General features: G+C 33.2%; 5 protein-coding genes across 7 annotated transcripts; 2 read left to right on the top strand and 3 right to left on the bottom strand.

The window, feature by feature from the left end:
- Positions 1 to 804: 804 nt before the first annotated feature.
- LOC123219474 (proteasome subunit alpha type-4-A-like) lies at positions 805 to 4,010 on the bottom strand. 2 transcript variants are annotated; one of them, XM_044641457.1, is made up of 2 exons: positions 3,860 to 4,010; positions 805 to 1,730 (listed from the first exon to the last, which is right to left on the bottom strand). In XM_044641457.1, exon 2 carries the CDS (start codon positions 1,717 to 1,719, stop codon positions 967 to 969), a length of 753 nt encoding a protein of 250 aa, XP_044497392.1. In that variant the 5' UTR covers positions 1,720 to 1,730; positions 3,860 to 4,010; the 3' UTR covers positions 805 to 966. The 2 variants fall into 2 exon arrangements, with proteins under 2 accessions (XP_044497392.1, XP_044497393.1); XM_044641458.1 differs by having other exon boundaries at positions 3,878 to 4,005.
- A 3,046-nt stretch (positions 4,011 to 7,056) lies between these two features.
- Positions 7,057 to 9,311, top strand: LOC123219025 (cationic amino acid transporter 5). The gene has a single exon (XM_044640681.1). The coding sequence runs from the start codon at positions 7,387 to 7,389 to the stop codon at positions 9,157 to 9,159; it is 1,773 nt and encodes a 590-aa protein (XP_044496616.1). The 5' UTR covers positions 7,057 to 7,386; the 3' UTR covers positions 9,160 to 9,311.
- Positions 8,977 to 14,011, bottom strand: LOC123219024 (pentatricopeptide repeat-containing protein At4g20090). Its single transcript, XM_044640680.1, has 3 exons — positions 11,891 to 14,011; positions 11,478 to 11,605; positions 8,977 to 9,111 (listed from the first exon to the last, which is right to left on the bottom strand). The coding sequence occupies exon 1, from the start codon at positions 13,876 to 13,878 to the stop codon at positions 11,899 to 11,901; it is 1,980 nt and encodes a 659-aa protein (XP_044496615.1). The 5' UTR covers positions 13,879 to 14,011; the 3' UTR covers positions 8,977 to 9,111; positions 11,478 to 11,605; positions 11,891 to 11,898.
- A 2,598-nt stretch (positions 14,012 to 16,609) lies between these two features.
- Positions 16,610 to 20,105, bottom strand: LOC123218053 (mitochondrial amidoxime reducing component 2). Of its 2 annotated transcripts, none has more exons than XM_044639255.1 (8): positions 19,934 to 20,105; positions 19,124 to 19,273; positions 18,294 to 18,467; positions 17,993 to 18,081; positions 17,840 to 17,904; positions 17,479 to 17,581; positions 17,009 to 17,119; positions 16,610 to 16,918 (listed from the first exon to the last, which is right to left on the bottom strand). In XM_044639255.1, exons 1-8 carry the CDS (start codon positions 20,046 to 20,048, stop codon positions 16,793 to 16,795), a joined length of 933 nt encoding a protein of 310 aa, XP_044495190.1. In that variant the 5' UTR covers positions 20,049 to 20,105; the 3' UTR covers positions 16,610 to 16,792. The 2 variants fall into 2 exon arrangements, with proteins under 2 accessions (XP_044495190.1, XP_044495191.1); XM_044639256.1 differs by lacking the exon at positions 19,934 to 20,105 and adding an exon at positions 19,607 to 19,794.
- Positions 20,106 to 22,189: 2,084 nt separating this feature from the next.
- On the top strand, positions 22,190 to 24,999 carry LOC123219159 (RNA polymerase I termination factor-like). Its single transcript, XM_044640928.1, has 2 exons — positions 22,190 to 22,388; positions 22,697 to 24,999. Exon 2 carries the CDS (start codon positions 22,757 to 22,759, stop codon positions 24,794 to 24,796), a length of 2,040 nt encoding a protein of 679 aa, XP_044496863.1. The 5' UTR covers positions 22,190 to 22,388; positions 22,697 to 22,756; the 3' UTR covers positions 24,797 to 24,999.
- Positions 25,000 to 26,075: the final 1,076 nt, after the last annotated feature.

Raw genomic sequence — 26,075 nt, 5'->3', positions numbered from 1 at the left:
TCTGTTTATTTTGGCTAGTTGAGTTGATAATTGCAGGTGGGACTCTATCATAATATAGAAACTTTAATTTTGATATAAATGAAAAAAAAATCTATGAATGCGCCGTGTTTCATAGCATAAATCTCTCGTATGGATGTGCTCATAGATCTGTCCCTGGTCAGGCTTACTTTCACTAACAAGCTTCATGGCATAGTTTGACTAATGGGTGAATAAATGAAAGCAAAAGGAGTTTGCTGGGAACTTGTTTTGCTTCACCGTACATTCAATTCAATCATCCATTCGTTGATTGAACAACCCATCAACAGTTTTCAATACTGAAAGTTAAGTAGAACTACCGTAAGATGCAGAATTCAATCTCCGGTTGAACATCAATTTAACTTTTTTTCCCTTTAATGAGATGAAGACATCAACCCAGTTGGTTGAGCCAAAAATTCTAGATGCAAGCATTAAACCTTGGTAGTTTTCAATCCAAGGGATTTTAAATAAAAGCAAGTTTAGCCGAAATTTTACCTTTCAGTGTTGAGAATTGGTATGAAAAGTTAATTGATACCAATTAACAAGATCAAAATGCAGTCGTTCGTAAGAAAGATGAACTGGTTGTTCTCACCACAACAAAAGAAGTAAGCAAGCATGATTATCAGATAAACTCATAGGGTATTCTAACCTTCTAGGGAAATTATACAGTTGATGTAGGTTCCAATGAAAAACTCAATTAACACAAGTGATGCTCTAGACAGTGTTGGATTTTGATCAAGTATTCAAATTCCGTAACTTCAAAAAGCAAACAGGGTTAAATGGAAGCTCTGAAATGAATCTCGCCTTGTTTAAAGGAGGAAATGTGGCAAAGCAAGAATCAATAACATGCTCAGCAAAAGTCAAAACCAGTAAATAATACTACTCAACAAACAGACATGTCATATGATAGTCTTAATGTCAGCTCTAAATCGAAATATAGTACTTGTGGAGTTAAGAGGCCTCAGTGGAAGGTTGAGTCACACCAAACTTCACTAGCAGCTTGTTTAGGGACTCTGGTGAGCAGATCTGGTACTTCACTTTTCCAGAAGGTGTAAGGAAGACCTCAGCCACTTCAAGCTTTTCTGAAGTAAGGCTTGTGCTATCCATTGTCTTAGTAAGAACCTTCAGGGCAAGCTGAACTGCCTCTTCTCTAGTGATATCATCCTTGTAGTCCTGCTTAAGGATTGATTGTGCTGCCTGGTTGTTTGCCCCGATTGCTGCAGCCTTCCAACCGCTGTAGTTTCCACTTGGATCACTCATATAAAGCTGGAAACCATAGTTTTTGTCCCAGCCTGCAAAGAGAAATGAAACACCAAATGGACGAAGCCCACCAAACTGTGTGTAGCCTTGCTTGGTATCACAGAGAGATTGGACAAGCTGTTCCACAGGCATTGGTTCTTGGTAAGCATAGGTATACCTCTGGGCTTGGACTCTGGCAGTGTTGATAAGGATGTTGGCATCAGACATTATCCCGGCCACAGCACAAGCTACGTGGTCATCAATCTTGTACATCTTCTCAGAAGATGTTGAGGTCTGAAGGAGCTTGGATGTGACCTTCTTTTCACCAACCAAGATAACCCCATCTTTGGACAATATTCCAATTGCTGATCCTGCATTTCCAATGGCCTCCATTGCATACTCAACTTGGTAAAGGCGACCCTCTGGAGAGAAGATCGTTGTGCGGCTATCATACCTTCGAGACATTTTATGTCACACTATAGAAAAAAGAAATCAGTCAAAAGAACGAGAATAAGATGAACAGGAAATGCATACACATGGAGACAATCAAACATAGTTTTGAAAGAGATTTAAGCAAAAAAAATTTCCACCCTCAAAACTGATATCCCATTACTTTCTCCTTTTCAAGGAAAAGATTTTATAATAATCATCGAAAGACTGGTTAAAAATAAGTAGGTGTTTACACAATAATTATTAACTTGCGAAAATAGAAGGGTAGAGAGATACTGATATATTGATGTTAAAAAGAGTTACTAATGATAAATTAATAGTGAGAAAGAGAGAGAGAGAGAGACCTAAACTCCTTGATTACTAACTATATGCATGCTGCATGGATATCAAAAGAAAATCAAATGACAGTTCAAAGAATAAAGTAAACGACCACAAATTACCAAATTATATTAGACAAAAGCTGCACAAAAAAAAAAAATAGACCTTTTTCCTAGGGAACAACCATCACATGTGGATGAACACAAAACAGCATAAGGCAACTGAATAACATGATAACATCTATAGGGACCAACTGAGGCCAAAAAAAAAAAGACACACAATGGACGTTATTACAGCCAACAGTTCTTATTTTACAGTGAGTGGCTTGGTAGGGATGAAATTTGCAACTACAAAGAGAAGGCCACATCTCAGCAAAGCCCAACGCCCAGAGATCCTTGTTTACACCTAATGCACCATTTAGTCCTCAACTTTTAGATAAGCCACCCAGCAAGAACATAATATCTCACATCAACTTATTGCTTAAATTTTCATTATACTAGGACTAAGTGCGGAGAACTTCTCTTTAAAATTTTTCATTTGTCCTTGTCTGATCACATCACAGAGAGAAATTATAAATTTCACAGCATCAAAATTTTCCTTAAAACCCCAAAATTAAAGAAATTTGTCACGATAACATATAGTTTTCAACTAATGGGACCAAAGCTGCAAATTTCCTATACAACAAGGTGATCCGAGAATAGAATCTGCAATATGATTGTGACAAACCGATAAACACCTGATTCCAGCAAAACCCCATATTTATACTACTAAGAGTCAATCTAACTCTGTTTCCTAACATTTGTCTTTCTTTCTCCTTTAATGTTTGTTAACATATCTAACCTTCTTCAAGTCAGTCAAGCAGATAAAAGCCCTCACAGACTCCATGCAACAGCACCAAAGAAGGGAAAGTTTATCAGACTAAAACAGTATCAACAGGAAACCAAGGTGTGACAAAAGGATCCTAACCTGACACTGCAGACTCTAGTGATATACTAAACAATTCAGTTTCTTTAAAAAGAACCATATTCCAGTATGTCAAAAAGGATTGAGAACATAGACATTGCTAAGAAGTCATTGCCAAAAAAGTAAATCATGGTTTGCACTTCAGAAAAAATCCACACTACAACTTAATAAAGTTTCCTCAACCATCTAGCAGATAAAAGACACTAAAACCGCCCCTTTTAAAACATAGGACCATTCTAAAATAATTTAGGGGCACCTAAACCCAAAAATCCATCCCAAAACAACGAAGAACAAGTGGTCTATTGGCTAAGCTAAGCAACTCATACATGTTGCATAAAAGCAGGAAGCATTTACATATCTTGTCAACAATTGGGTCTTTAAACAAAAGCAGAAATTATCACTAAAATTACAGACTTATAATAACCAAATCCCTAGCTCAAATTCACCCAAAAGACATTTTGTCAACTGATTTTTAAAGCCATAATCATGTTGAAAAAAAATACTATAAAAAGTTCAAGCTTTACACAGAGTTGAACTTCTAAATCATTTATGAACTAACACATTTCCTTCAAATTACAAATTTGTTTCCCAATATATTTACGAACGTTACATATGATATAGCAACATGTTCCGATTTCATAATGAACAAAAAAAAAAAACACATTAAATGACACCAAACGCAAAATCAAAGAAATTCCACTTCTCAAAACAAGTATTTTCCCCAAAAAACCGAACAATCAAATTCAATGGCTTCTCTTTCCCCCATTTTCCCAGGAACCAAACGGATCGTTTGTAAAAAACTTTCAACGAAGCACCAAATCAAACCAAAACAGAAGTATATTAGTACATGAAATAGAGGAGGAACGAAGTAAACCTGAGAATAAGGAGAGACCTTGATTGCCTGAAAATCAAGAAATCTTAGAGTGGCTTGAAGTACCGACTGCTTTGCGTAAATTTTTTTGTTTTTAAAACTCGGGAGCATTTAACTACCCATAGTTTACTTATTTTAAAATGAACCAATAACTCTAGAAATAACAAAGGATACCCCAAAATCGCAGTGGTTTCTTTTCTTCCAATCCAAAACATTTTAATTGCTCGGACGTGGGAACGCATTCATTCGGGCCAAGCCCGATTAAAATCCAATACATTTTATTTAAGATCAATTCAAGGTAATTTGGTTTAAATTTAAATTCAATTTGAAAATAATTTAATTTTATATTTAATCTAAATTAACTCAAATTTAACTTATTTATATGAACAAATTTAACTTAAATTCGACTACTTTGGTATGAGTTTCGATAATTTAGAGCAAATTCAATTTATTATTTTTTGTATGGATTTGATTTTTAAACAGTGCATACGTGGCCCAAAGTATCATATTGAAGGAATATTCTCAGCGTAGTCAAAAATTTTTAGCTATGAAGCATAGTCAAAACTTGGATAATAATATTTTACGTATTTATAATGAATATTTATTAATAATAATATATTATTATATGATAAAATATTATTTTATCTTTAATTTAAAATTATTAAATCAAATAATGATATGTTATCATTGTGATCTAAATTAGTATTCATCATAAATACATATAATTTTATTAAAACAAAAGAAAAAATAAATAATCATTCACTATTTACATGTTGCCACACCAATTTTATGGAAAAATTAGTATGAAATATTTGTGTATATAGTTTTGTTAATATATAAATATTTATTTTATTTTAAAACTATTAATAGCTAACAATAACTACACTATCCCATGGGCAAGATTAGAAGTGGCACTGGGTCGTGTCGAGCTGGCTTTGATGCAGCCCACTGTGCCTATGAACCGTGTTGAGTCAAAGTCTATATAGGAACGAGTTGGATCGATCTACAACAAATATTAAAGCTCGTGACACGACTTGCAAGCCAAGTTTTTTATCAATAAATTAACTTTTTATAATTAATTTTTTATATTTTACTAATTTATGTTTACCATCAAATTAATATAACCGAGGATAGTACTTCGTAAATGATGGATCAGTCTACTAAATCACATTTTGCTTTTATTTTCAAATAATGTAAAATTATTTTTTATTAGTTATTTTCATATTTTAATTAAAATGAACTCTTTATTTTATTGGTAATGTTACATTAAAAGTTTTTCCTTAACTACGGTTTTTTGGCTTACAGGACGTTTGATTTAAAATAGTTATCATTCATACATTCCGCCAACAAAAAGAACCAAGAAACTCAGGTGCATGGCCATTATGCAGTCACTTCTCATTAAATAAAATTCTACGTATTTATGTTGAATACATAAACAAGTTGATATTTGATATATATTATTACGAGATTTTAAATTAAAAATAAAATAATACATAATTATATAGTTACAAAGCATGCAATCAAACTCGAATCAACTAAAATAAAAAAGAAGGTTGGTCAAGATTTTGTCCATCTCATGAAAGATGTATAATTTTCTCAATTGAAGGTTTTCTAGCGTGCACTCTTCAAATTTCTTGGATTTTTTTTTTTTTTTGGGTAAAAATCTCAATTCAAAAGGAGAAATTTTTAGGGCCACAAAATCATAATATTGAATCTTACCTACCCCATGTGGTTGCAGAGTCCACACAAACGCCAGTCCCTATGGGCAAGAATTAAAAGTCCACTGATGGCCCCATAAGTAGTGTTAAAATTAAGTACTCAACTGCGTCTTTCAATATTCCTAAATCAGACATTTGAAAATTTGAACATCCACTTAATTATTTGTAATGTTGCTACAGGAAGAGGAGTTTTGTTAAGTATTTTGTTGTAACATTACATAACTAGGGATGGATTATATTCTAATTGAGTATAAATTTGAGTTGAATTAAACTTGATTTGAGTCTAAAATGATGAGTTTAATTTGGACTAGACTATTATAATGACATTAGCATCATTTATTTAGTCCTGAAGACGATGAAACTCAAGCCAAGGGAAGTGTTGGAAGACAATGACATCATTGAGAGAATGTTCAGATTTGGTAATGTTTTATTACGAAAATTAAAAGATTATCTTGAAAATACATTTTCTAAAAAATTATTAGGTATAAATTATTATTATGTTTGACAAAATTTAGTAAAATTTGATAAGTATAAATAATTATTATATTTAGTTAAAGGTAATAAAATAATCATAGTATATTATTTTATTTAAATATCTTTAGATATAATTACTCTAAAATATTTTTTATATTAGTTGTTATATTAATTGAAAATAAAATTATTTATGTTCTAAAAAATTAATAAATAATAATATAATTATAATAAAATCAATATTATCTTGGTAATATTTTAATACCTAATGTGAAAGTGATAATAAAATTACCACCTATATTACATGTCACATTATCATTAATAATAAAAGATTACTATAATATTTTCTTGTTGACAAACCAAACAAGATAATATAAGTAATATAAAATAGATTTTAAGGGGTTGTTTGATTCAAAAGATTGAAAAATTACTCTGGTAATATATCTTTTATTATTTATATTATTTTATTTAGTTTATAAGTAATAAAAGATTCTGGTAATTATATAATAAAAATATTTATATATACATGAGCTTGAGACTACTCTTGCACTCGTGTATACAAATATTGATCATTTATACTTTTCTTATCCTTCACACTTTTCATATTTTTTACACTCTTTATGTCGGCACTTGTATATGTTTTATTTTTCGTTTCGTTTTAGATATACCAACAATCAAATAAAAAATAACCTATTTTTAAACAAATTTATGAATATTTTAATTCATAAATTATCAAACTTACAATCAATATAATAATATATTATCAACAAAAACACTATAAAAAAAATGATTGAAAAAAAATAATTACCAAAAAGAGATATTATTGTAATAAATATTAAATTTACTTAAAAAATAAATTCATTAAAATTTTACATAAAACAGTTTAATTACAAACTAATATTTTTTTTTAATGGGTGGAATTCACATTATTTTAAATGAAACTGCGCACCTCACCCGGCTTTGCAAGCATCCAAGACAGAAGATTACGACGGGATTAGAATATTCAACAAAAAGGACAGCCGAGAAAAAAATGGAATTTAACTGCGAGAGCAAGTTGGAAATTTTGCAGGCTCAAATTACGCTGCTTTCAAAGTTGCCTTAGCAGCCTAATCAATGTACAATTATACAATCAAAATAATAGACCAGCTAGCAAGGGACCTGTATTTTGGCTGAATCTTCCAACACCAAGTCAACTGTGAGCAACAAGTCAAGCAAATAATTCATCAGTAATGGAGGATAGAGTTACCATAAATGAGGACCTCACCTTCATTTTAGATAACAAGACTTATCATTTAGTAGTTGCTTGCATCTGAAAAAGTTTTGAATAGAGAGAATTCAGAAATGGGTTCTGTCGGAGAACGCCGCGAGGAGGTTCAGCAAAGAAGTTACTGGAGATGGAGCAAGCAAGACTTCTTACCAGAAGAATCCTTTCAAAGCTGGGATAACTACCTTCATGCATTGTCCCAGACAGGTCTTCGGTTCAAGGACCGTCTAGTAAGCAGGTCAGATGATGCTGTTGAGATTGATGTGCTTCGGAAACAAAGTGAGAATGACATGAAACGTTGCCTAACCTGGTGGGATCTCACGTGGTTTGGATTTGGTGCAGTGATTGGAGCTGGTATCTTTGTACTCACTGGACAGGAAGCTAATAAAGATGCTGGACCAGCCATTGTTTTATCCTATGTTGCTTCGGGTCTTTCTGCAATGCTCTCTGTCTTCTGCTACACTGAATTTGCAATAGAGATCCCAGTAGCAGGTGGATCATTTGCTTACTTAAGAATTGAATTAGGAGACTTTGCAGCGTTCATCACAGCTGGAAACATACTTCTTGAAAGCATTGTAGGAAGTGCAGCAGTTGCAAGATCATGGACTTCTTATTTCACAACTCTTTTGAACCGTAAATCCAACTCATTGGTGATCCACACAAATCTCAAAGAAGGGTACAATCTCCTGGACCCAATAGCTGTTGGAGTCCTGGCAATTTCAGCAACAATTGCAATGATTAGTGCAAGGAAAACTTCACAACTGAATTGGATTGCATCTGCAGTTAATACCATAGTAATTTTATTTGTGATTATTGCAGGGTTTGCTCATGCCAACACTTCTAATTTGACACCCTTCGTCCCTTTTGGGGCTGCGGGTGTATTCAGAGCAGCTGCAATTGTTTACTTTGCCTATGGAGGATTTGACAATATTGCCACCATGGCAGAAGAAACAAAAAACCCATCAAGAGATATACCCATTGGACTGCTTGGTTCAATGTCAATCATCACAGTGATATATTGCTTAATGGCACTTTCACTAACCATGATGCAGAAATACACAAACATAGATCAATATGCACCTTATCCAATTGCATTTCAGAGTGTCGGGTTGAAATGGGCAAAATACGTGGTCGCTCTTGGTGCCCTTAAAGGGATGACAACTGTTCTTCTAGTAGGGGCACTTGGACAGGCACGGTATACTACTCACATTGCACGAGCCCACATGATCCCACCATGGTTTGCACTTGTTCATCCAAAGACTGGAACACCAATTAATGCCACACTTCTTCTCGCAATTGCAACTGCTGTCCTTGCTTTCTTTTCAAGCTTGGATATCTTGTCAACCTTGTTATCAGTGAGCACACTCTTTATATTCATGATGATGGCTGTTGCCCTTCTCGTGAGGAGATACTACGTGCGAGAAATGACACCAAGAGTGCATCTCGTGAAGCTTGTTATCTTTCTACTGATTATTATTGCTTCCTCAATGGGTACCTCAGCTTACTGGGGATTAAGGCCTGGTGGTTGGGTTGGCTATGTCATCACAATTCCTCTTTGGTTCTTGGCGACTTTAGCGATACAACTGTTTCTGCCTCAGCAGAGAACACCAAAAGTATGGGGAGTTCCACTTGTTCCATGGCTTCCATCGTTGTCAATTGCAACAAATATCTTTCTTATGGGATCTTTGGGCCAGGATGCTTTCATAAGATTTGCAATCTGCACACTTGTAATGCTGGTTTACTATTTTTTATTTGGTCTCCACGCCACTTATGATATGGCTCAGCAGCAAAAGGCAGAAACCCTGAAGAATAGAAACGATCAGGGCACAATGGAGAGTGCAAGGCCCTAAAATTATTACACTCCTGACACTTCAATCTACCTATTCTTCTCAAAAATGTCTTTCTGCATTTGTTTACACTAGGATTTTCAGTTCTCATATGGGCAATCTGGTTGAGGTTGCCGCCTTCAGTGTAAAATAAAAAATAAAGAAAAAAATCTCTACTTTCTGTGCTTTAAAAGAAAATTGATTCATTAAAGTCATATGTCATCCTTAAGTTGATTCAGTAAATGATGATTAGTTGAGGCTTTACCAGTATTTAAGAAAAAAAAATCCGAAAATACAATAAAAAGCAAAAAAAAGTCATGAAAAATGAACCAAAAAAATATTCAACATATAAGACTTGATTATTGACACCCTTGCAAGATCAGAGATTAATTGACATCAAAAAATGCTTTAACAAGGTGCAACATGTGTACCCAACGCCAGAAAAAATTTATATGGCTTTGGACTCATAATGTCAATGTAAGAGTGATAACAATAAAACTAAGAAATAATACAACATAGAGAAACTATCCAAACAAACTCTCATATGGTAATTGATGGGAAATAAAATAAATGAAATAGTTGGCATAAAATTTGCACAAAAGTGCCACATCAGTCCTATAGATTCAATGCATACTTGAATTTTAAATTCAAATTACTTAGAACATAAGATAGCTTTTAATGTTTTTCAATCATTTAGCAATCAAAATTATAAAAAGAAAGAGAAAAGGCAAGAAAAGCACCTCACTAAGTATGCTAAAATACATAGTAAAAGGACAGTGTTTCAAGTTCATAGCACATCACAATAGATCAAGATCAACCAAAGCAAGAAGACAAATATAATGTATGATCAAATAACTTTACACTTTTTTCTCAATCTTCACAACAATCATAGTGGGGGAAAAGAAAAGTGAAAGCAAAAGTGGCTTCTTTTTTCTTTAGATAATTTATTGTTTAAACGCATGTGAAAATGGAATGACAAGACAGATATTACTTCTACCACTGAAAATCTCACTAAAGTAAGAAATATGTTCTCAAATTCCCTGATTTAGTCCAAACTCCAATGGGCATATAATCGAAATAAAATCTCAATACCAAAATAGACCCAACGAGGAAGATAAAATTCAACTTCAGGAAACAGGTAAATGCTGTTGCTGCAATGACTTGGAGAATTACTTAACATGGCAAGTTAAACATATATAAAAGTGAAGTTTTTAGAGCTGACAGATATTTAAACAAAGAGGTGAACACCAGTAGGTTGAGGGAAAGAGTCAAATTCTTCAGTCATTATTGGCTTCAATATAAAAAGACTTTCAAGAACTTCACTTTCTTTATTCATCTAATCTGGGAAGCAGTCATGTGTTGGTTGTTTTTCTTTTTCAGGAGTGTCCAAGCTACTCTAAAGCTCTACACAGTTCCACTTAGGAGACTTTAGCTTTTTTTTTTTTTTTTGGCTGTGGACAGCCACTTATTGTATGCATGGTAGTCGAATTGCGTATCGTATCATGTAACGAAAATCTAATTTTTCGTATTATGCATCGTGTATTGTATCGTATCATATCATATGATACACCTTTTTAAAATAAAATAATAAAAAATTCTAAAAATTAAATTAAAGTTCTTTTTTGTTATATTTTTCATTTTGTTTTCCACTTCAATTTAATATCACCAATGCTTTTAAAATATAAATGAAAGACTAAAATCATCTTATCAAATTGTTACTAGTTTAGTTAAAAAAGAATACAGACTAAGAATTACAACTAAACTTCATCGTGCAAAATAAGTAATGTGATAAAAATAAAAAAAATATATGTAGTTATATATTAAATATCCAATTACAATAAGAAAATCATTTTTGTTTTACAAAAAAAAGATTCGGTTGGCTCAACCGGTTTTGAGCTAGATCTAATTTAAGTTGGTTTAATCTCGGAAGCAAGTTTGACTCGGTTAGGCTTGACTTAAATTTGTTTAATTTGAATCGAAACATTTTGTTCGTTTTTTGAACCAAACCCAACTCGAGCTATGAGGTGTTCGGTTTGATTTGGCTCAAATTAACGGTTTTACTGAGCCAAGAGGTGTTCAAACTCAGTCCAGTTTGTATCTACCTCTAATTACATGTTCAATTTAGTTAAAAAGATGTATCGGTCCGTATCATTAATTTTACTAATATGTATCATATCATACGACATGCACACTATATCGTATCAAATTTTGATACACTTTAAAATACTTATCGTTTTTTATCTGTATTGTATTGTATTGTACAATACTAATAATTATATTGTATGTATTATCAGTTTTATGAATTATTAAAAATCTTTGTTTTTCCTATAAACAAAAATTACCTTGCTTAGAAGTCCTGTCAACCTCCTCCAACAATCTGTTTCAAAGACTCGAGTAAGTTGACTTTGTACCATTCACAATCTCCATATGGTTTGCAAAGACGAGTCTCCAAAATCAAGAGAAAATTGCACTACAAGCAACGGAATAAGAAGTATAAGTTAAATCGTGGCCAAAGTAGCTTCACAAGCATGTCCTCAAAGGACTATTTGCTTAAAATATATATAATGCTAATAGCATAATAATAACAACTAAATTATATTATGAGTTTCCACTCTGACGGGTCATATTACTGGCATAAAGTAATTTCAGTTTCAGCATTTTAAGCCGAAAAAAAAAAAAAAAGGAATGAAAGCTTAATTGAGGACAAAGATATAAACCAACTTTTGAAAGTGAAAACAGCAAGTGTCAGCCTTACCTAAAGAATCAGCCATACAAGTTTCTCCAACATTTTTCAATAGCTGCTTGAATCTTTTTAGGTTTGCAAAAGTCTTGAACAATTTTTTCCCAAGTGGAGGGTTTTGGAGACAAAAACTTTTGCAGCATCACTTCTACAATCTTGTAAGCCCCTAAAGTTCTTTTTCTCTTAAATAGCCGGACAACAAGCTCATCTAAAAACTCTCTTCCATCTTGAGGTGTATCCAACTCTTTCAAAGCTGTCAAAAAGATGTTGCATGTATGTGTGTCTGGGTCACAGCCCTGATCCATCATACCATTTAAAAGATTAATGGCACCAGAGATGTTACTTCGCTTGCAAAATGCATTAAATAGGATGTTATAAGTAACAACATCAGGTTGAGACCCTGGCTCCTGGCAAAGCATCTCATTGAAAAGTTTCAAAGCTTCTTCTAATGAGCCAGCGTTGCATAGACCATGAATAATTGAACTGTAAGCCACAGCATCAGGTTTACATCCTCTGCTCAGCATTTGTGTCCACACCATCTTAGCCTCACTGAGTTTTCCATCACCACAAAGTCCATTGATAAGTACACTATAACAGACCTCATTGTATATACAGTTATTCTTTGCCATCTCTTTCCAAATTTGAATAGCCTTATCACTTCTACCCCCCTCAAAGAAACCTTTCATCAAGGAGCTATAAGTAAAAGCATTAGGTGTGCAACCCTTATTCATCATTTCAAAGAGAATTTCCTGAGCTTCATCGGGTTTGCCCACTCGACATAATCCATCTATATAAGCACTGTAAACAACACTGTTAAGCTTGCAACCTTTGCTGATCATTTCCTTCCACAGGTTCATTCCGTCATCAGACTTTCCCTCCTTAAACAATCCACTAATAAGACTCGAATAAATATACTCATTCAAACAAAATTGTCTTTCCTCCATAGAAACCAACACACGAACACCATCAGCAGCTCTCCCTTGCTTCACTAAACCATCAATTATTGTCCCATATGTAACTTCGTTAGGCACACTATTATTTGAAACCATCTGATCCAAAAGGCTAACCGCCTTATCCAACTTCCCCTTAAGACACAAACCATGAATAAGCGTATTATAAGTCACCTCATTTGGCACACACCCTTTCAGAAGCATGTTATCCACAAGTTTGGTTGCACGTGCCAAGTCGCCCTTCTTGCACAACCCATTTATCAAAACATTGAATGTAACAGGACTAGGGAAACAACCCTCAACTTGCATCTCATCTAATAGCAAAACTGCCTCATCAGTTCTGTTTTCCTTGCACAACCCATCCATCAAGGTACAATAAGTATACACATCTGGTGGACATTTCTTAACCGGCATCTCTCTAAACACCTCGATTGCTTTATCAACCAATCCTAATTTACACATAGTCTTGATAACCAAATTAAAACTCAACACGTTAGGCAAAATATTCATGCTTTTATCATTAACAACACAATTATAAAACTCCAAAGCACGAGAGTAGAAACCTTCTTGTATTATAACATTAAGAACTGAATTAAATGACCTAATAGTTCTTTTACATTGAAATTCATCAACCATTTTATAAAATAAATCAACAACCTCATCCACCAAATGTGCTTTTCCAAAAGCCTTAAATATCACAATAAAACTCTTCTCCAAAACCACTCTCTTTTCACATCTCATCCGATAGAAAACCCTGTCCAAAGCCCTAAAATCCCCAGAATTTGCATAATTTTCAATGAGTGAATAAAATGTTGAATCACCTTGCTTATAAGACCCCAGTTTTGGACCAGACTTAAAGGCATGATCACATATTGGCTTCTCAGATTCATATTTATTTTCAGGTTCAGAGTTCACACATTTATTTGATGGAATTGAACTAAGAACAGAAAAGAAACAACTAAAGGACTTACAAGGACTTTTGATTGAGGAGAAGCTCGTGATGATGGAGTTGAAATGTAGGATTTCTGACTGAAAAAGAGAGCGTTGTGGCATGGATTGAAAAGGGTTTCTTGTTTAAATTGGGTTTTACAAGGGTTTTGTTCGGTTTGTTAAAGCTCAGAATGGGCAGACGCACAAAAGTAATCAACCCTCCCTATGCCGAAAAGCAGTTCAGTTGCTTCCTTAAGCTTACTGTCACGGCGATGCGTCGGTTTATTGCTAGTACTGTAAATATTTATCCAACGGTTTAAACTGGCCCAGTACTCTTACAGGACCAGTACTAATATTATATTCCTCATTTATTAATATGATTATTTATTAGACCAGTAACGTTACCAGGTCAGCACCAATATTTAAATTTTTTTCCCTTTTATTAATTCCATTAATTTATTTCTTCTAGTGGGTGAATTTCCCAAAAATTTTATGAGCTTTTTAAGATTTATTGATTTATAAATAAATATATCAATAAATAATGTGTAATGTGACGAAGAAGCATTATATTTATTTGAAATTATTCAAATTATCTTACAAAAGCGATATTTCGTGATAATAATTTAATAAGATTTAGAGAAAAAATTGAGTATCATAAGACAAAATAAAAATCCAAAAGATTATATTGAAAATCTAAACTTATTAATTATATATAATTAATATTATGAAAAAAAATTAAAAATTAGTATAAAAATCTAAAAGATATAATAAAAATGTTAAAAAATAAAAAAATATAAATATAATTAATTTGTCTATCCATCAAAAGCCCAAAGACCAATCTATTAAGGGTTTGACATAGCAAAACTCTACATATATTGGGTTATGTTGTGAATCTATATGTTTTTATGCATCTACTTGGCACAAAAGATTCACAACCGTGCAAGTCTTAGTTTGGCATAACCCACAAACACAGTGAGCCACACTGAAGTCAGCACAACCTACTAACACCTCTTCCAAATGTTAGTGATATCATTTATTATAAAATTACTTTTTTAGACCTGACTAAAGAATTTATTCCTATCCAAGGTTTGATACACTAGTAAAGTCTCGTCCATTAAATTTTAAAAATCTAAAATACCACTAATGCTAATGACTTATGTTAGTTTAGGGTTTAGAGGACTACTTTACTATTTTCTAGTATAATGACCAAAATGCCCTTGTTAATTAATTTAATTGAAAGTATTAATTTAAACTATTTAAATTTAGTAATTGAATGTAAATTACTTATTCACCTTTAATAATGTAATGACCAAATTACCCCTTATATTTAAACTGAAATTAAAACAACACTTTTGTTTAATGACTGAACTTTGCCTACCATTTCACCGGACAATCGTTGCCCACCAAATCGATCTTGTTGCCGTAAAATGGAAACTGAACGTGAATAGATTTGAGATGTTCGAACTTGTTCAACGCATTTTTTAAAGAATGGTGAGTGTTAGAGATTTTTGGTTGAAGGAGACTTGGAAGCAATCTGTTGACGAAAGGGTTTGGAGAAGAAGACTCTCGAGGAGGGTAAACATAAGCCATTTCAAAGTTTTGAGGGGGAACTGTGAGGAGGAAAGGGAACAAAGAGAGCGTTGGCTTGAGGGATGAGAATAGAGAAATGCTTGTAAACAGAAAGATTTAACTTATCTTTTGATTCATTTGATTTAAATTCAAATCAAACTTAAGTTAAAAGATTTGATTTATCTTTTAATTTAAGCCAAACTTGAGTTAAAGGGTGTTTAGTTTAGTTCGATTTGAATCCAGTTTGAATTTGAGACTCAAATCAATAGTTCAAATTAGTGGTTAGATTTGACTCAAATTAGCTCAAATTTTGTAATTCAAATTAACAGTTCAAATTTATGGCTTAAATAAGTAATTTTGAATTTTATTTAGGTAAAACGATGTCGTTTTATCATTGAACCATAAATCTAAGTCATACATTCGAACCGTCAATTTGAACTAAATCAAGTTACAAAGTTAAACTATTGATTCGAGCTACGAAATTGAGCTAAACTCAAATCAAATTGAGTTGAGCTATTTTTTATCCGAACCAGACTTAATTTTGACTCAACAAACTCGAATCGGACCATTTTCTATTTGACCCGAACTCGAGCCAAAAGGTGTCCAGGCTCGGCCCGACCCGAATCCTCCCCTAGGAATAAGTCTTTTGGCCTTTTAGACCTATATAAAGAGCCATTGTACAGGCAAGTGATTCAAACAATATTCAAGCAACATAACAAATGTTACCAGCAAAGTTGCATATTCTCATGTCCTTTGTTTGAGCTATCTTTCAGTGTCCTTAAGCTTGCTTCTATTACCTACATTTTACAGCATGCTTCAACTGTTTTCGAGTATAGTTCGGGATAGGAGGTTGACTTGCGAAAATTTGTGTCAAGTGCCACGCAGGTGCTTCATAGAGACATTCATCCTGTTTTGGAGACACAGAAACAACCTTGTCTATTTAATTAATATTCTCTTATTACTTCAAGCGATCATATATTTTTTAAATATATATTTAAAATAAAATTATTATTTTGGGTAAATAATTAACTTAGATTGGTATCCATCACAAATCAGCAAGTTACAAAATTTTGTGGTGTGATGGGATATGATTCATATTTGTTATCAGATAGACTCAATTCAATTAGATTGACCTGACGATTGAACAGTCATGAGTTGATCCGGTTCATTGGCTAAACTTAGTTTGAAGCTTGACCCAGATCGGATTGGCCATCAAGTCTTGATCAGACTTTTTTGGCTGGTTGATCCAATATGGGTTTTAAAACACTGAATGAGACGTTATAGGTTGCTGCAGTTCAAGACAATAACATTATTTCGAAATTACAAGAATACAATGTGATTGGTAACTGGTACCAATAAAATTATTTATTCACTAAGATATAAGCTGCTGTTTCCGGATCAAGACAAGATCTGCGGACTTTGTACTTATAGTATTACTCTATAAAACACAACTAAAACTAGACACAGTTCAGGCTGCTGCTTCTGCAGCAGATGAGACTTTCCTGAGGACGAAAACAGGATCCCCAACTTTGACAACATTTCCCTTTCCTGCAGTGAGGCTGTCCTTCCAGACTAAGTTTTGGCCAAAGTAAATCTGCAAGACAAGATTATTAATTTATCATTTGCATACTCAAGATTTATGGTTGAAACCTGATAAATTTAGTTGGGAATCAAATCTTCTCACCTTTCGCTGCTGCTTTTGATTCGGGCGCAGCACTTTGTCTGATCTAAATTTCATCAGAGTTTCATTTGGTTCAGACCCGGCAATCCCTGTGTCCTGATTTATAGTTGGTATCTGGAAAACATTGTTTGCATATTCTGCAAGAAATGAGCTTCCATGGAAAAAGAACAATATCCACAATCTAAGTATCTAAAATTTAAGAATCTCTACTCCTAAAAAAGACAAATCCATATTTTTCAGATTCTTGCAATGGATGGCGAGGGTGATTATATTTATCAAGCATGACTTTTTTGTAGTTTTTGTATTATGCATCAGTAACCTGCTTGGATTCAACTAACAAAACATGTAAGCCCTTATCTAATCAAACCAATGACAGAACTTATTAGCCGATTCAACCATTAAACATAGTGCTTAGATTCTGTGAAACGAGCAGTTTTCAGGAACAAGCAGAAAGCAGATTTTTAGTTTTTCACCTTACAGCGGGAGCATAACTTGACACCTTCAAATGTGAATTTGTTAATCCGAATCTCAGTCCATAAGTCCTCAGAAAATGGCTCACAACCATCAACAAGGATGCTGTCAGATATGAGCATACATAAGATATATATATACACTAAACATCAGTATGGGAAATTCAGGAAAGAAAAGGTGCTATAGGAAAGCTCAAAACAATAGACAAATCTGATAGCATTTGGATCCAAGGCAGTAATGAGTATGGGCTCCTAGGACAGATTATAACAAAACGCCAAACACTGGCAATGAAAAGTTTATGTAGAAAACAGATGTAGGTGCTTTTTAGATGTTGAACAGAGATGGTATGATCCAAAGGCATACTTGGGTCTAAAACGGTTGATTGGAACAGGCTCATTGAGGAGCTTATTTAGTGCATCCAAAGATCCCTGCAAAAGATTATTTTTTCCAAGCTCAAACTTTGAGATATCATGTCACATAAGAGACTATGTACATCGTGTTTCTTGAATGACTAACCTGAGACAAAAGCATAAATGGAAATCCGTCGGAGAACATTGTTTTGTGTCCCCGGGCATATTCTGGATCCACAGGCCTAGTTTCTGATGCTGCAGTAGCACAAAATGCAGCCAAATTGTCAACCATCAAAGTTGAAGTTCATGTAACACTAGACAAACTCATTCTGCTAAACCATAAGTTATGCTCATGACTGGTCTTCCCAGCAGTTTCCCCTTTAAAGCTTTCTGCTTTTTACTATTGCTCATAGTGCAGTTAATGTCCTATTCTTATGAATTTGAAATGTGCCAAAATCAAACCCAACCTGCATTAAAACGAGCTAGCCGGCTAGTTTTCCCAAGAAATTTTGTAAACCAGTTTGCTGCTTCAGCTCCTTCATCCAATGCAGAGCCAGACCACTCCCACACTGAACCATCTGTTACAACATGTGGCTTACTCAGAGAAATCCTAAGCGCATCCATCCCTGGAGCCTTTATTACTGTAAAAGAAAGAGAATCAAGTTACATTTGAAGATCTCATAAACCAAACTAAAAAGGACCAGGAAGCAGATGGATGACAATTACTATTAGAAGATAAATCTGAAGGCAATTAAAGATGCCTTAACCATGCCCAATATTGTCAAATTTGAACTGGAAAGCACGATGACAACTTGCACTCCATATATATTTGTCCATATCAAACATAGGAAATACTGTTTCCTCTTTCGTTTACTTTAATTCAAACAACTTTGCAAGGATGTTTACCAACTCTATTAAGATGTGAAAGCAGCAAAGAAATGATGTCCAATTAGATGAACTTTTAATCTAGATGGGAAGATCTAACATGCAAAACTTTTAAAATCCAAATTCAGGATGAGTACTCAAGCAAGCATACTGCAATTTTATGGACAACAACTTTTGTTACTGATAGATTAATAACAGCAGATTCAATCTTCAGTTTAGAGAAGCTAGTTAAAGCATCTTTACCCTTCAAACAAGGTCTGAAAGAGTAAAACTTTTATTCACAAAACATCTGGTCATACCTTTACAAGAAATTGCAAAATCCACAGAATCACTTCAAACATCAAGAAAGAAGGTATTGACTCCATGAACAAATTTTCTCTACAGGTGAAATAGAGAAGAAAAGTGATGTTACCCATGTATGAGCTCCCAGTAGGTTCCCATCCTTCTAAAAATACCTCCTTTGGAAGCTCAATCTCTACCAGAGAGAGTTTAGGTTCATTTCTTTGAGTAAATGCCCTGCCTTTGTGATTAACTACCATCCACTGCCTATCCCACCGAAATCCTGCAGCATATTGAAGTAAACAAACACAAAAGCTTTAGTCAAGTTTGCATGTTGAACAACTGAACCACCATAAATGAATCTGCTTATCAGGAGATAGAATTATTCAACACCATGACAGTAACTCAATCACTCAGATAAAATTTTAACAATTGAAAGCCTATATTCACTCCATGAACTACACAATTCCATTTTCAACATTGGAAAATGCTAATCTGGGTGTTCAACATTGAAAAGATACATTTTCAACAACCCACTTCATCCCCTGTAAGCAAGTACTCAACCCAATTCTCCATGTCCCACACCTGCTGCGGGAATTTTAACAACTCAGCTCACCCATGGTAAACGGAAGCCGAGTTGGCAATCGAGCCCTAGCTTGAATCCAGCCCTAAATTTGTGGAACAAGACCAATAGATAAAAACATTAAAAGGTGAGTATGAGCCGTTAAAGGATTGATTAAAGTTCAATCGCCAGTAGGAGTCAAATCATCCTACAGAAAGACTTTAGTTTTTAATTCAAAAACCAATCAAACAAGGAGAAAAATCAACTGGGTCAAGGAAACAAACAGCCATGAACAAGAAATAAAAGCAACCAAAGCATATAAAAGGTAAGCAGGAGTACTGTAGTCAATCAATCAAAGTAAGTTGGTTTAAGTTAAATCACCAGTGGGGGTGAGGGGTGCCTGAGAAACAGAAATTCCTCTGCATGATTTAACTGGGTATATAAAGATTGATTTTATTTTGGCTGAAAGCTGAGACGAAGATGAAGTCTTCTCCATTTTCTGTGTCTCACTGCCTGTTACAGAATGTGCTTAATCTGCTTGTGTTGTGTTCAAATGGGGTACCAAGAGCTAATATATGGGAGAAAATTTTGGACACCTGTACTTCGGATTAGAATTTAGAACAGCTGACTCCTCCTTTGTAAAGCAGAATTTTTGGCTTGAGAATGATTGATATCCTAACAATTTTATAAAATTTTAAAAGATTATTTTAACAAATTTAAAATACTATCATTTTATTGAACCTTAGATGGAAAAAAAATCATTTCAACCCTTCATCAATGTGAAATTTGACCAAAAACAATGTTTTTTTAATACCCAATTAAATATTTAATTAGTATATTATAATATAATTAAATATTATTTTATTTTTAATTTAAAATTACTCAATGATATAATAATTATTATTTAAATATTAAATTAAATATTAAAAAACTAAGTGTATAATCTCTTATTATTTATCTGAAACCTTACATGATTGTTATAAGGTGGGAAAAAAAAAGTCGAAATCAATGCACCAAACCAAATTTGGTTTTGATTTTACATTTCTCACACCAATAGTGTTGAAAACATGTTACACATTAGAGGCTACACCACAAATCACATATAAAAAATGTCATAATCTCTCATGAGAATCCAAATGAATAGACAAAATCAACTGGTCCAACCCTAAGAATATATCCAATGCCTTATCTCTGTTAAAGTCTAGAGCCTTTAATTTATAATGCATCTTTTTAACTTTGGATGAGGATTCTTTCTTTGGATGAAGATTCTTTGTAAGTATATGTAAAGTGAATCATAATTGAGTCACATTGGAACTTTTAACTTTGGACATACAATTGGATTTGATCCAAATCGAGTATAAATAAGACATAATTTAAGATTGATTTGAATTCAAAAGATCTCGTTTGAGATTGATATACTTAGACTCAAATTCAATTTAAAAAAATAATTTAATTTTTAATTCGATTTGAATCAACTTAAACTTGAATGTTTAGATCATCTTAAACTCAGTTTGTTTTACAAAAATGAATCTAATATATGACTTAAACTTAACTTGTTTGATCTTAATTCAAATAATAGGTATCGAATCTACTTTATTTGGATGGAGATTCTTTTATAACTTTGAATGAATATTATTTATAATTATAGTCTAATCTGAAGTGTAAAGCGACTCCATATTAATTAACTCTATTGGTATCAAAACATTTGTCACAGTGGTGTTTCTAATCATATACCAATGTTTTAAATAAGAGTGGATTCGAGTCAAAGGAATTGAGTTTGGCTTGGTGTTTGGTTCGAATAAATTGAGTTTAAGTTAAAAAATGATCAACTCATCAAACTTAAGTTTGGTTGAGATTGAAACCTTACTGATGATTCTTTTTTTACAGTTTTTCTTTTTTTTTGACAATTTTTCTTTTTCTTAAAGATTATTATTTATCAATTCGTGTAAAAGAAATTTAAGCCTGAATCAACCCTTGTTTTGACTCAGTTTAACTCTAATTTACCCCTAATTCTAAATGTGGCATTGTTTGAGTTATGATGATACAACATGAGATGAGATCCAACCACAACAAATTATAAATGTCATTAAATATTTTGTATTAGAGCTCCCATTTTTCTACAAAATGTTATAAGCCGGTACAACATGAAAAAAATTAGACTAAGGATGAGTTTTTGACACAAAATATAGTTTGAATCAATTTAAAATTGAATAAGATCATATTCAAATTAATACAAAACCAATTTAAACTAACTCAAATCTAGTTTTTCTTTTTCGTATCGAGCGACATGGGCTATGTCAAATTATATTAAGACAAACCTAATGATACGAAATATTAAGCCTTTTTAATTCTTGAGTAACATATAAATAATTTATTGAATATAAAATATTATTATTTCATCAGTTTAATAGTTATGTTCATACAAGTTCTTTTTTGAATAAAATTTCAATAGAGGCTTAAATAAAAAATTAAACCTTTTAAAAAATAAAATCCGATTTCGGCTTAGATTTACTTTTCTATCCCTTCTCTGTTAAAAGTAACCGAAAGTACTAACGTCTAAATAAAGGTGGGGTTAAGTGCGATTTTTCATACCAGAGGGGGTTAAAAAATTCTATTAGGGTGTTTATAGTAATTTCTCTATACATACAAATAACCCTAGTATTCTTTCGCAATCTAGATTCTGGAACGCTCAAAGCGCCGCCGCTTCTTACTTTCTCTATCAATTAGCGACCACCGTCAACGGCTTAAGACGTTGCCAAACCCTAGCTTTGACGCTGCCGTCAGTTTCGGGCGCCCGAGGACGATCACGTGGCCTGCTCTAGTCCTGTTCAAAAAGGTTGTTTTTTTTTCTTTATCAGTTTCGAATGTTTCTATTAATAAAAAGAACATCTATGAAGATTTATAATTGTGAAAAATGGACAATTAGAATCACTTGAGATTGATTTGAATTGCGTGTTTTTGTTTCAGCTTGGGTTGCTATCTGTTCTGTTGAAAGTTTAGGGTTTTAAATTCGGAACTAATTTTATGTAATAATTTATGGAATTTTTTTTTTTTTTAAATATTTTTTTACCATATCGTGTTGTTTGGAAAATAATATGAATTATTGGAGTTGTGACTTATGTTAATGTATTTGCTTGTTTTCAGCTTTGCTTGAGGAGCTTGTGCTAAGTAGTGAAAGAGTTTAAGGGAAGTTTTGTTTATCAGATGGGTAAGAAAACAATTGGGAAGAAAGGTGATGAAAGGAAGAAATATGAGGATGATGTAAGTGATACGGAAAATGAATTGTGTTTTAATGTGGAGGATGGTGTTGAAGATAAAGGGAAGAAGAGAAAGAGGAGACGGGAGATTGGCGGTGATGATGTTGAATTAAATGCTGGTGAAAGTGGTATTGTATTGAAGGATGGTGTTGATGAGGATAAGAAGAAAAAGGAGAAGAAGGGACATGAGGTTGGTGTTGATGAGGATAAGAAGAAAAAGAAGAAGGAGAAGGAGAATAAGGGACATGAGGTTGGTGTTGATGTTGAATTAAGTAGAAGTCGAATACAAGGTCTTAAAGAAGGTGATGTGAAGGATAAAAGAAAGAAGGAGAATATTGAGGTGATGGAAAGTGGCGGTAATGATGCTGGATTTGTTGATAATCAAAGTGAGGCTGTAACGGATAGTGATGTGCATAGAGATAAGAAGAAGAAGAAGAAGAAAAGCAAGAGGATGGATGAAGTTAGTGTTATTGATTTTGAATTAGGTACTACTCAAAGTGAGGCTGTAATTGAGGGTGATATTGATAGGAATTGTATTGAAACTGAAAAGGATAAGAAGACGAAGAAAAGAAAAATTGAAGAGGTTGTTGAGGGGCAGATGAATAAAGAAGAGCAAGACTCTACTAAAACAAAGACAGGGGAAGGAAGTGATCAAAGGAAGAATAAAAAGCAACATAAGAGGGAAAAGGAGGGTGGAAATGCCATTTTAATGAATGGAGTAACTGATGGAGAAGACAAAAGTGAAAGGGAGCAATTGCATGGAAATATTGTGGAAAAGGTCGAGATTTTAAGGAAAGAGAAGAAGAGAAAAAGTAAGAAACATGTTAATGCAGTGGATAATTTAAAGAGTGAAGTTATTGAAAAAAATATTAGAGACAATGAATGTAATGATTCAAGTGTTAGAAATATAGAAGGGCATGTGATTGTGGAAGAAGATAGCAACAAAGAAAAGAAGAAGAAGGCCAAGTCAGTGAAAGATCATTCAAAGGGAGGTAGCAAAAAAGTGCCAAGAACCAAAAAAGGTGCACATTCTGAAAATTCTTCACAGAAAGGGAGCTCTAAGAAAGTGAGCTTTTCTGATCACGTGGAGGTTTTTACTCTATCTGATGCCAAAACTTCTGAGGATGGCTTAGTTCGTGGTAAGCGGTTCTCTCGAGAAGAAGATGAAATTATTGAAAAGGCTGTTAGTAACTACATAGAGGCTCATAGATTGGGTGAAGAAGGTCTGAACATGGTTTTGCATTGTAGATCTCACCCAGAAGTTAAAAATTGTTGGAAGGAAATTGGAGCTGCCTTACCTCATAGGCCTCTTCTGAGTGTATATTATCGAGCTCATATAATATTTGAAAGAGATCAAAACCGTAAATGGACCCCTGAAGAGTTGGAATTGGTCCGAAATTTCCATAAAAAACATGGCTCTGATTGGAAAAAGTTGGCTGATGCACTTGGCAAGCATAGGCTTCATGTAAAGGATGCATGGCGGAGAGTAAAATTGGCCAATATGAGCAAAGGACAATGGTCCCAAGAGGAGTACCAGAAATTATTTGACTTTGTGAATATGGATTTGCGTATGAAGGCTTCAGAAGAAAAGAAATCCAAGTATGGAATGTTGCGAGATAATATCGCGTGGGAGGCAATCAGTGACAAGCTGGAAACTAGAACAAGTCCAATTTGCTGCATGAAATGGTATAATCAGTTAACTTCGCCATTGGTTTCTGAAGGGAAATGGCGTGATACTGATGACTACTACATGGTGATGGCTCTCTCCAACTTGGATGCTGCTTGTATGGAGGATGTCGACTGGGACAATCTCCTCGAGGGCAGGTCTGGAGTTATTTGTCGAAAGCGATGGAACCAAATGGTCAAACACTTAGGTCCAGATAGAAACAAACCATTCTCCGAGCAAGTTGAAATTCTTTCAACAAGATATTGCCCAGATGTAGTTGAAGCTAGAGAGGCCTATAATGGCAACCCAGTAGCTGATTGATCAAGATGCTGATTGCAGAATGGTATTTTCTTACCACTAATCAAGACTTGTTGCTGAATTACAATTAAGAGCAATGCCTGAGATGGTAAATTTTTGTAGGTTTTACTTTCCAGAAGAGACATATATGTTATGGGCTTGTATTTGTATTATTACTAATTGAAGGTGTATCAATGATTATTTTCTGTTGTTGTTTACTGTTTCAATTCTTTTCAAGCATGAAAATTTTAGATGATTGTCTGAACCTTGTTTTTATTCTTTCAAATATCTACTATTTGTCAATTAGATTTGAGAAATATTATTTGCTTTAACATTAGATAAAGTTCCAGTATTTTATGGCTGTAGATGTCTTTTGATTGGTGAACATCCGAACAATAATACTTCTTGTACTAACGAGTACAAATATAGGTATAAATTGTGACATGTATCATATTGTGCAAGGAACATGAGTAATACGATTGGATTACGAATTTGAATAATAGTTTCAATTGAATTAATTAAGTTTGAGTTGATTCAATTCTTCAAGTTTAAACTGGTTTAGATTAAATCCTAAGTTAAAATTTTTTGGAGCTGAGTTTGAATCCTAATTAGTCAATTTCCAATAAAATATTTTGGATTCAAATTGATTTTGAATTGTGTCATGGTTGACTTTAATCTATACTGAATTATAATTTCGATTCTTCTACTGTTGTCAATTAAGGGCTACATACAGGATACCGTTTTTGTGCTAACGCAATGGTATGGGAAAGAGACAATTTCCCTTATAAGAGGTTGCTTACGGGCAATCTCCAACGCTAGCTAGCACAACTCATTATAGTAATAGTATTCGTGTTAACAAGGTGTGTTCGTATGATGTCTTTGCATATTATGGGTTAAAAGATCTTCAATCTGAATATGATCTAAATTAAAATTACATAAAAAAAAAATTTAATTTGAATATAATCTTTTTTTTATAAATTGGTTAACACAATACAAATTAAATTAATTCATTTAAAAAATAAGTAGTGTCATATTAAAAAATGACCTATTTTAACATGTTTAACTTCTTGTAATATTAAACAACCTTTTTCTTTTTTGTTTTTTAAAACTAAATTGCTCTAATAGTTGATGTAACTATCACGTTATTATTTTATTTATTATCTTTTTAAAAATAAAATAATAAAAAATTTTAATTATTATATTATTATTTTAAAAAAAATTATAAACATCCCAAGAAAATTTAAATTTTTTAAATATATCTCTACCGTATTGTTATTTTTTTAAAAATATGTATATATTAATT

Source organism: Mangifera indica, chromosome 6 (genome assembly GCF_011075055.1).
Source record: "Mangifera indica cultivar Alphonso chromosome 6, CATAS_Mindica_2.1, whole genome shotgun sequence".
In the NCBI taxonomy this organism is placed as follows: domain Eukaryota; kingdom Viridiplantae; phylum Streptophyta; class Magnoliopsida; order Sapindales; family Anacardiaceae; genus Mangifera; species Mangifera indica.
This window is presented reverse-complemented; position numbering and strand designations above follow the sequence as displayed.

Excerpts from the sequence above, each read along its gene's own strand:
- LOC123219474 (XM_044641457.1), bottom strand. The coding sequence starts at position 1,719 with ATGTCTCGAAGGTATGATAGCCGCACAACGATCTTCTCTCCAGAGGGT.
- LOC123219024 (XM_044640680.1), bottom strand. The coding sequence starts at position 13,878 with ATGCCACAACGCTCTCTTTTTCAGTCAGAAATCCTACATTTCAACTCC.
- LOC123219159 (XM_044640928.1), top strand. The coding sequence starts at position 22,757 with ATGGGTAAGAAAACAATTGGGAAGAAAGGTGATGAAAGGAAGAAATAT.
- LOC123218053 (XM_044639255.1), bottom strand. The coding sequence starts at position 20,048 with ATGGAGAAGACTTCATCTTCGTCTCAGCTTTCAGCCAAAATAAAATCA. Across the intron at positions 19,274-19,933 it reads GGCACCCCTCACCCCCACTG|GATTTCGGTGGGATAGGCAG; the intron begins GTGATTTAACTT and ends AATATGCTGCAG. Across the intron at positions 16,919-17,008 it reads ATCAAAAGCAGCAGCGAAAG|ATTTACTTTGGCCAAAACTT; the intron begins GTGAGAAGATTT and ends CTTGTCTTGCAG.
- LOC123219025 (XM_044640681.1), top strand. The coding sequence starts at position 7,387 with ATGGGTTCTGTCGGAGAACGCCGCGAGGAGGTTCAGCAAAGAAGTTAC.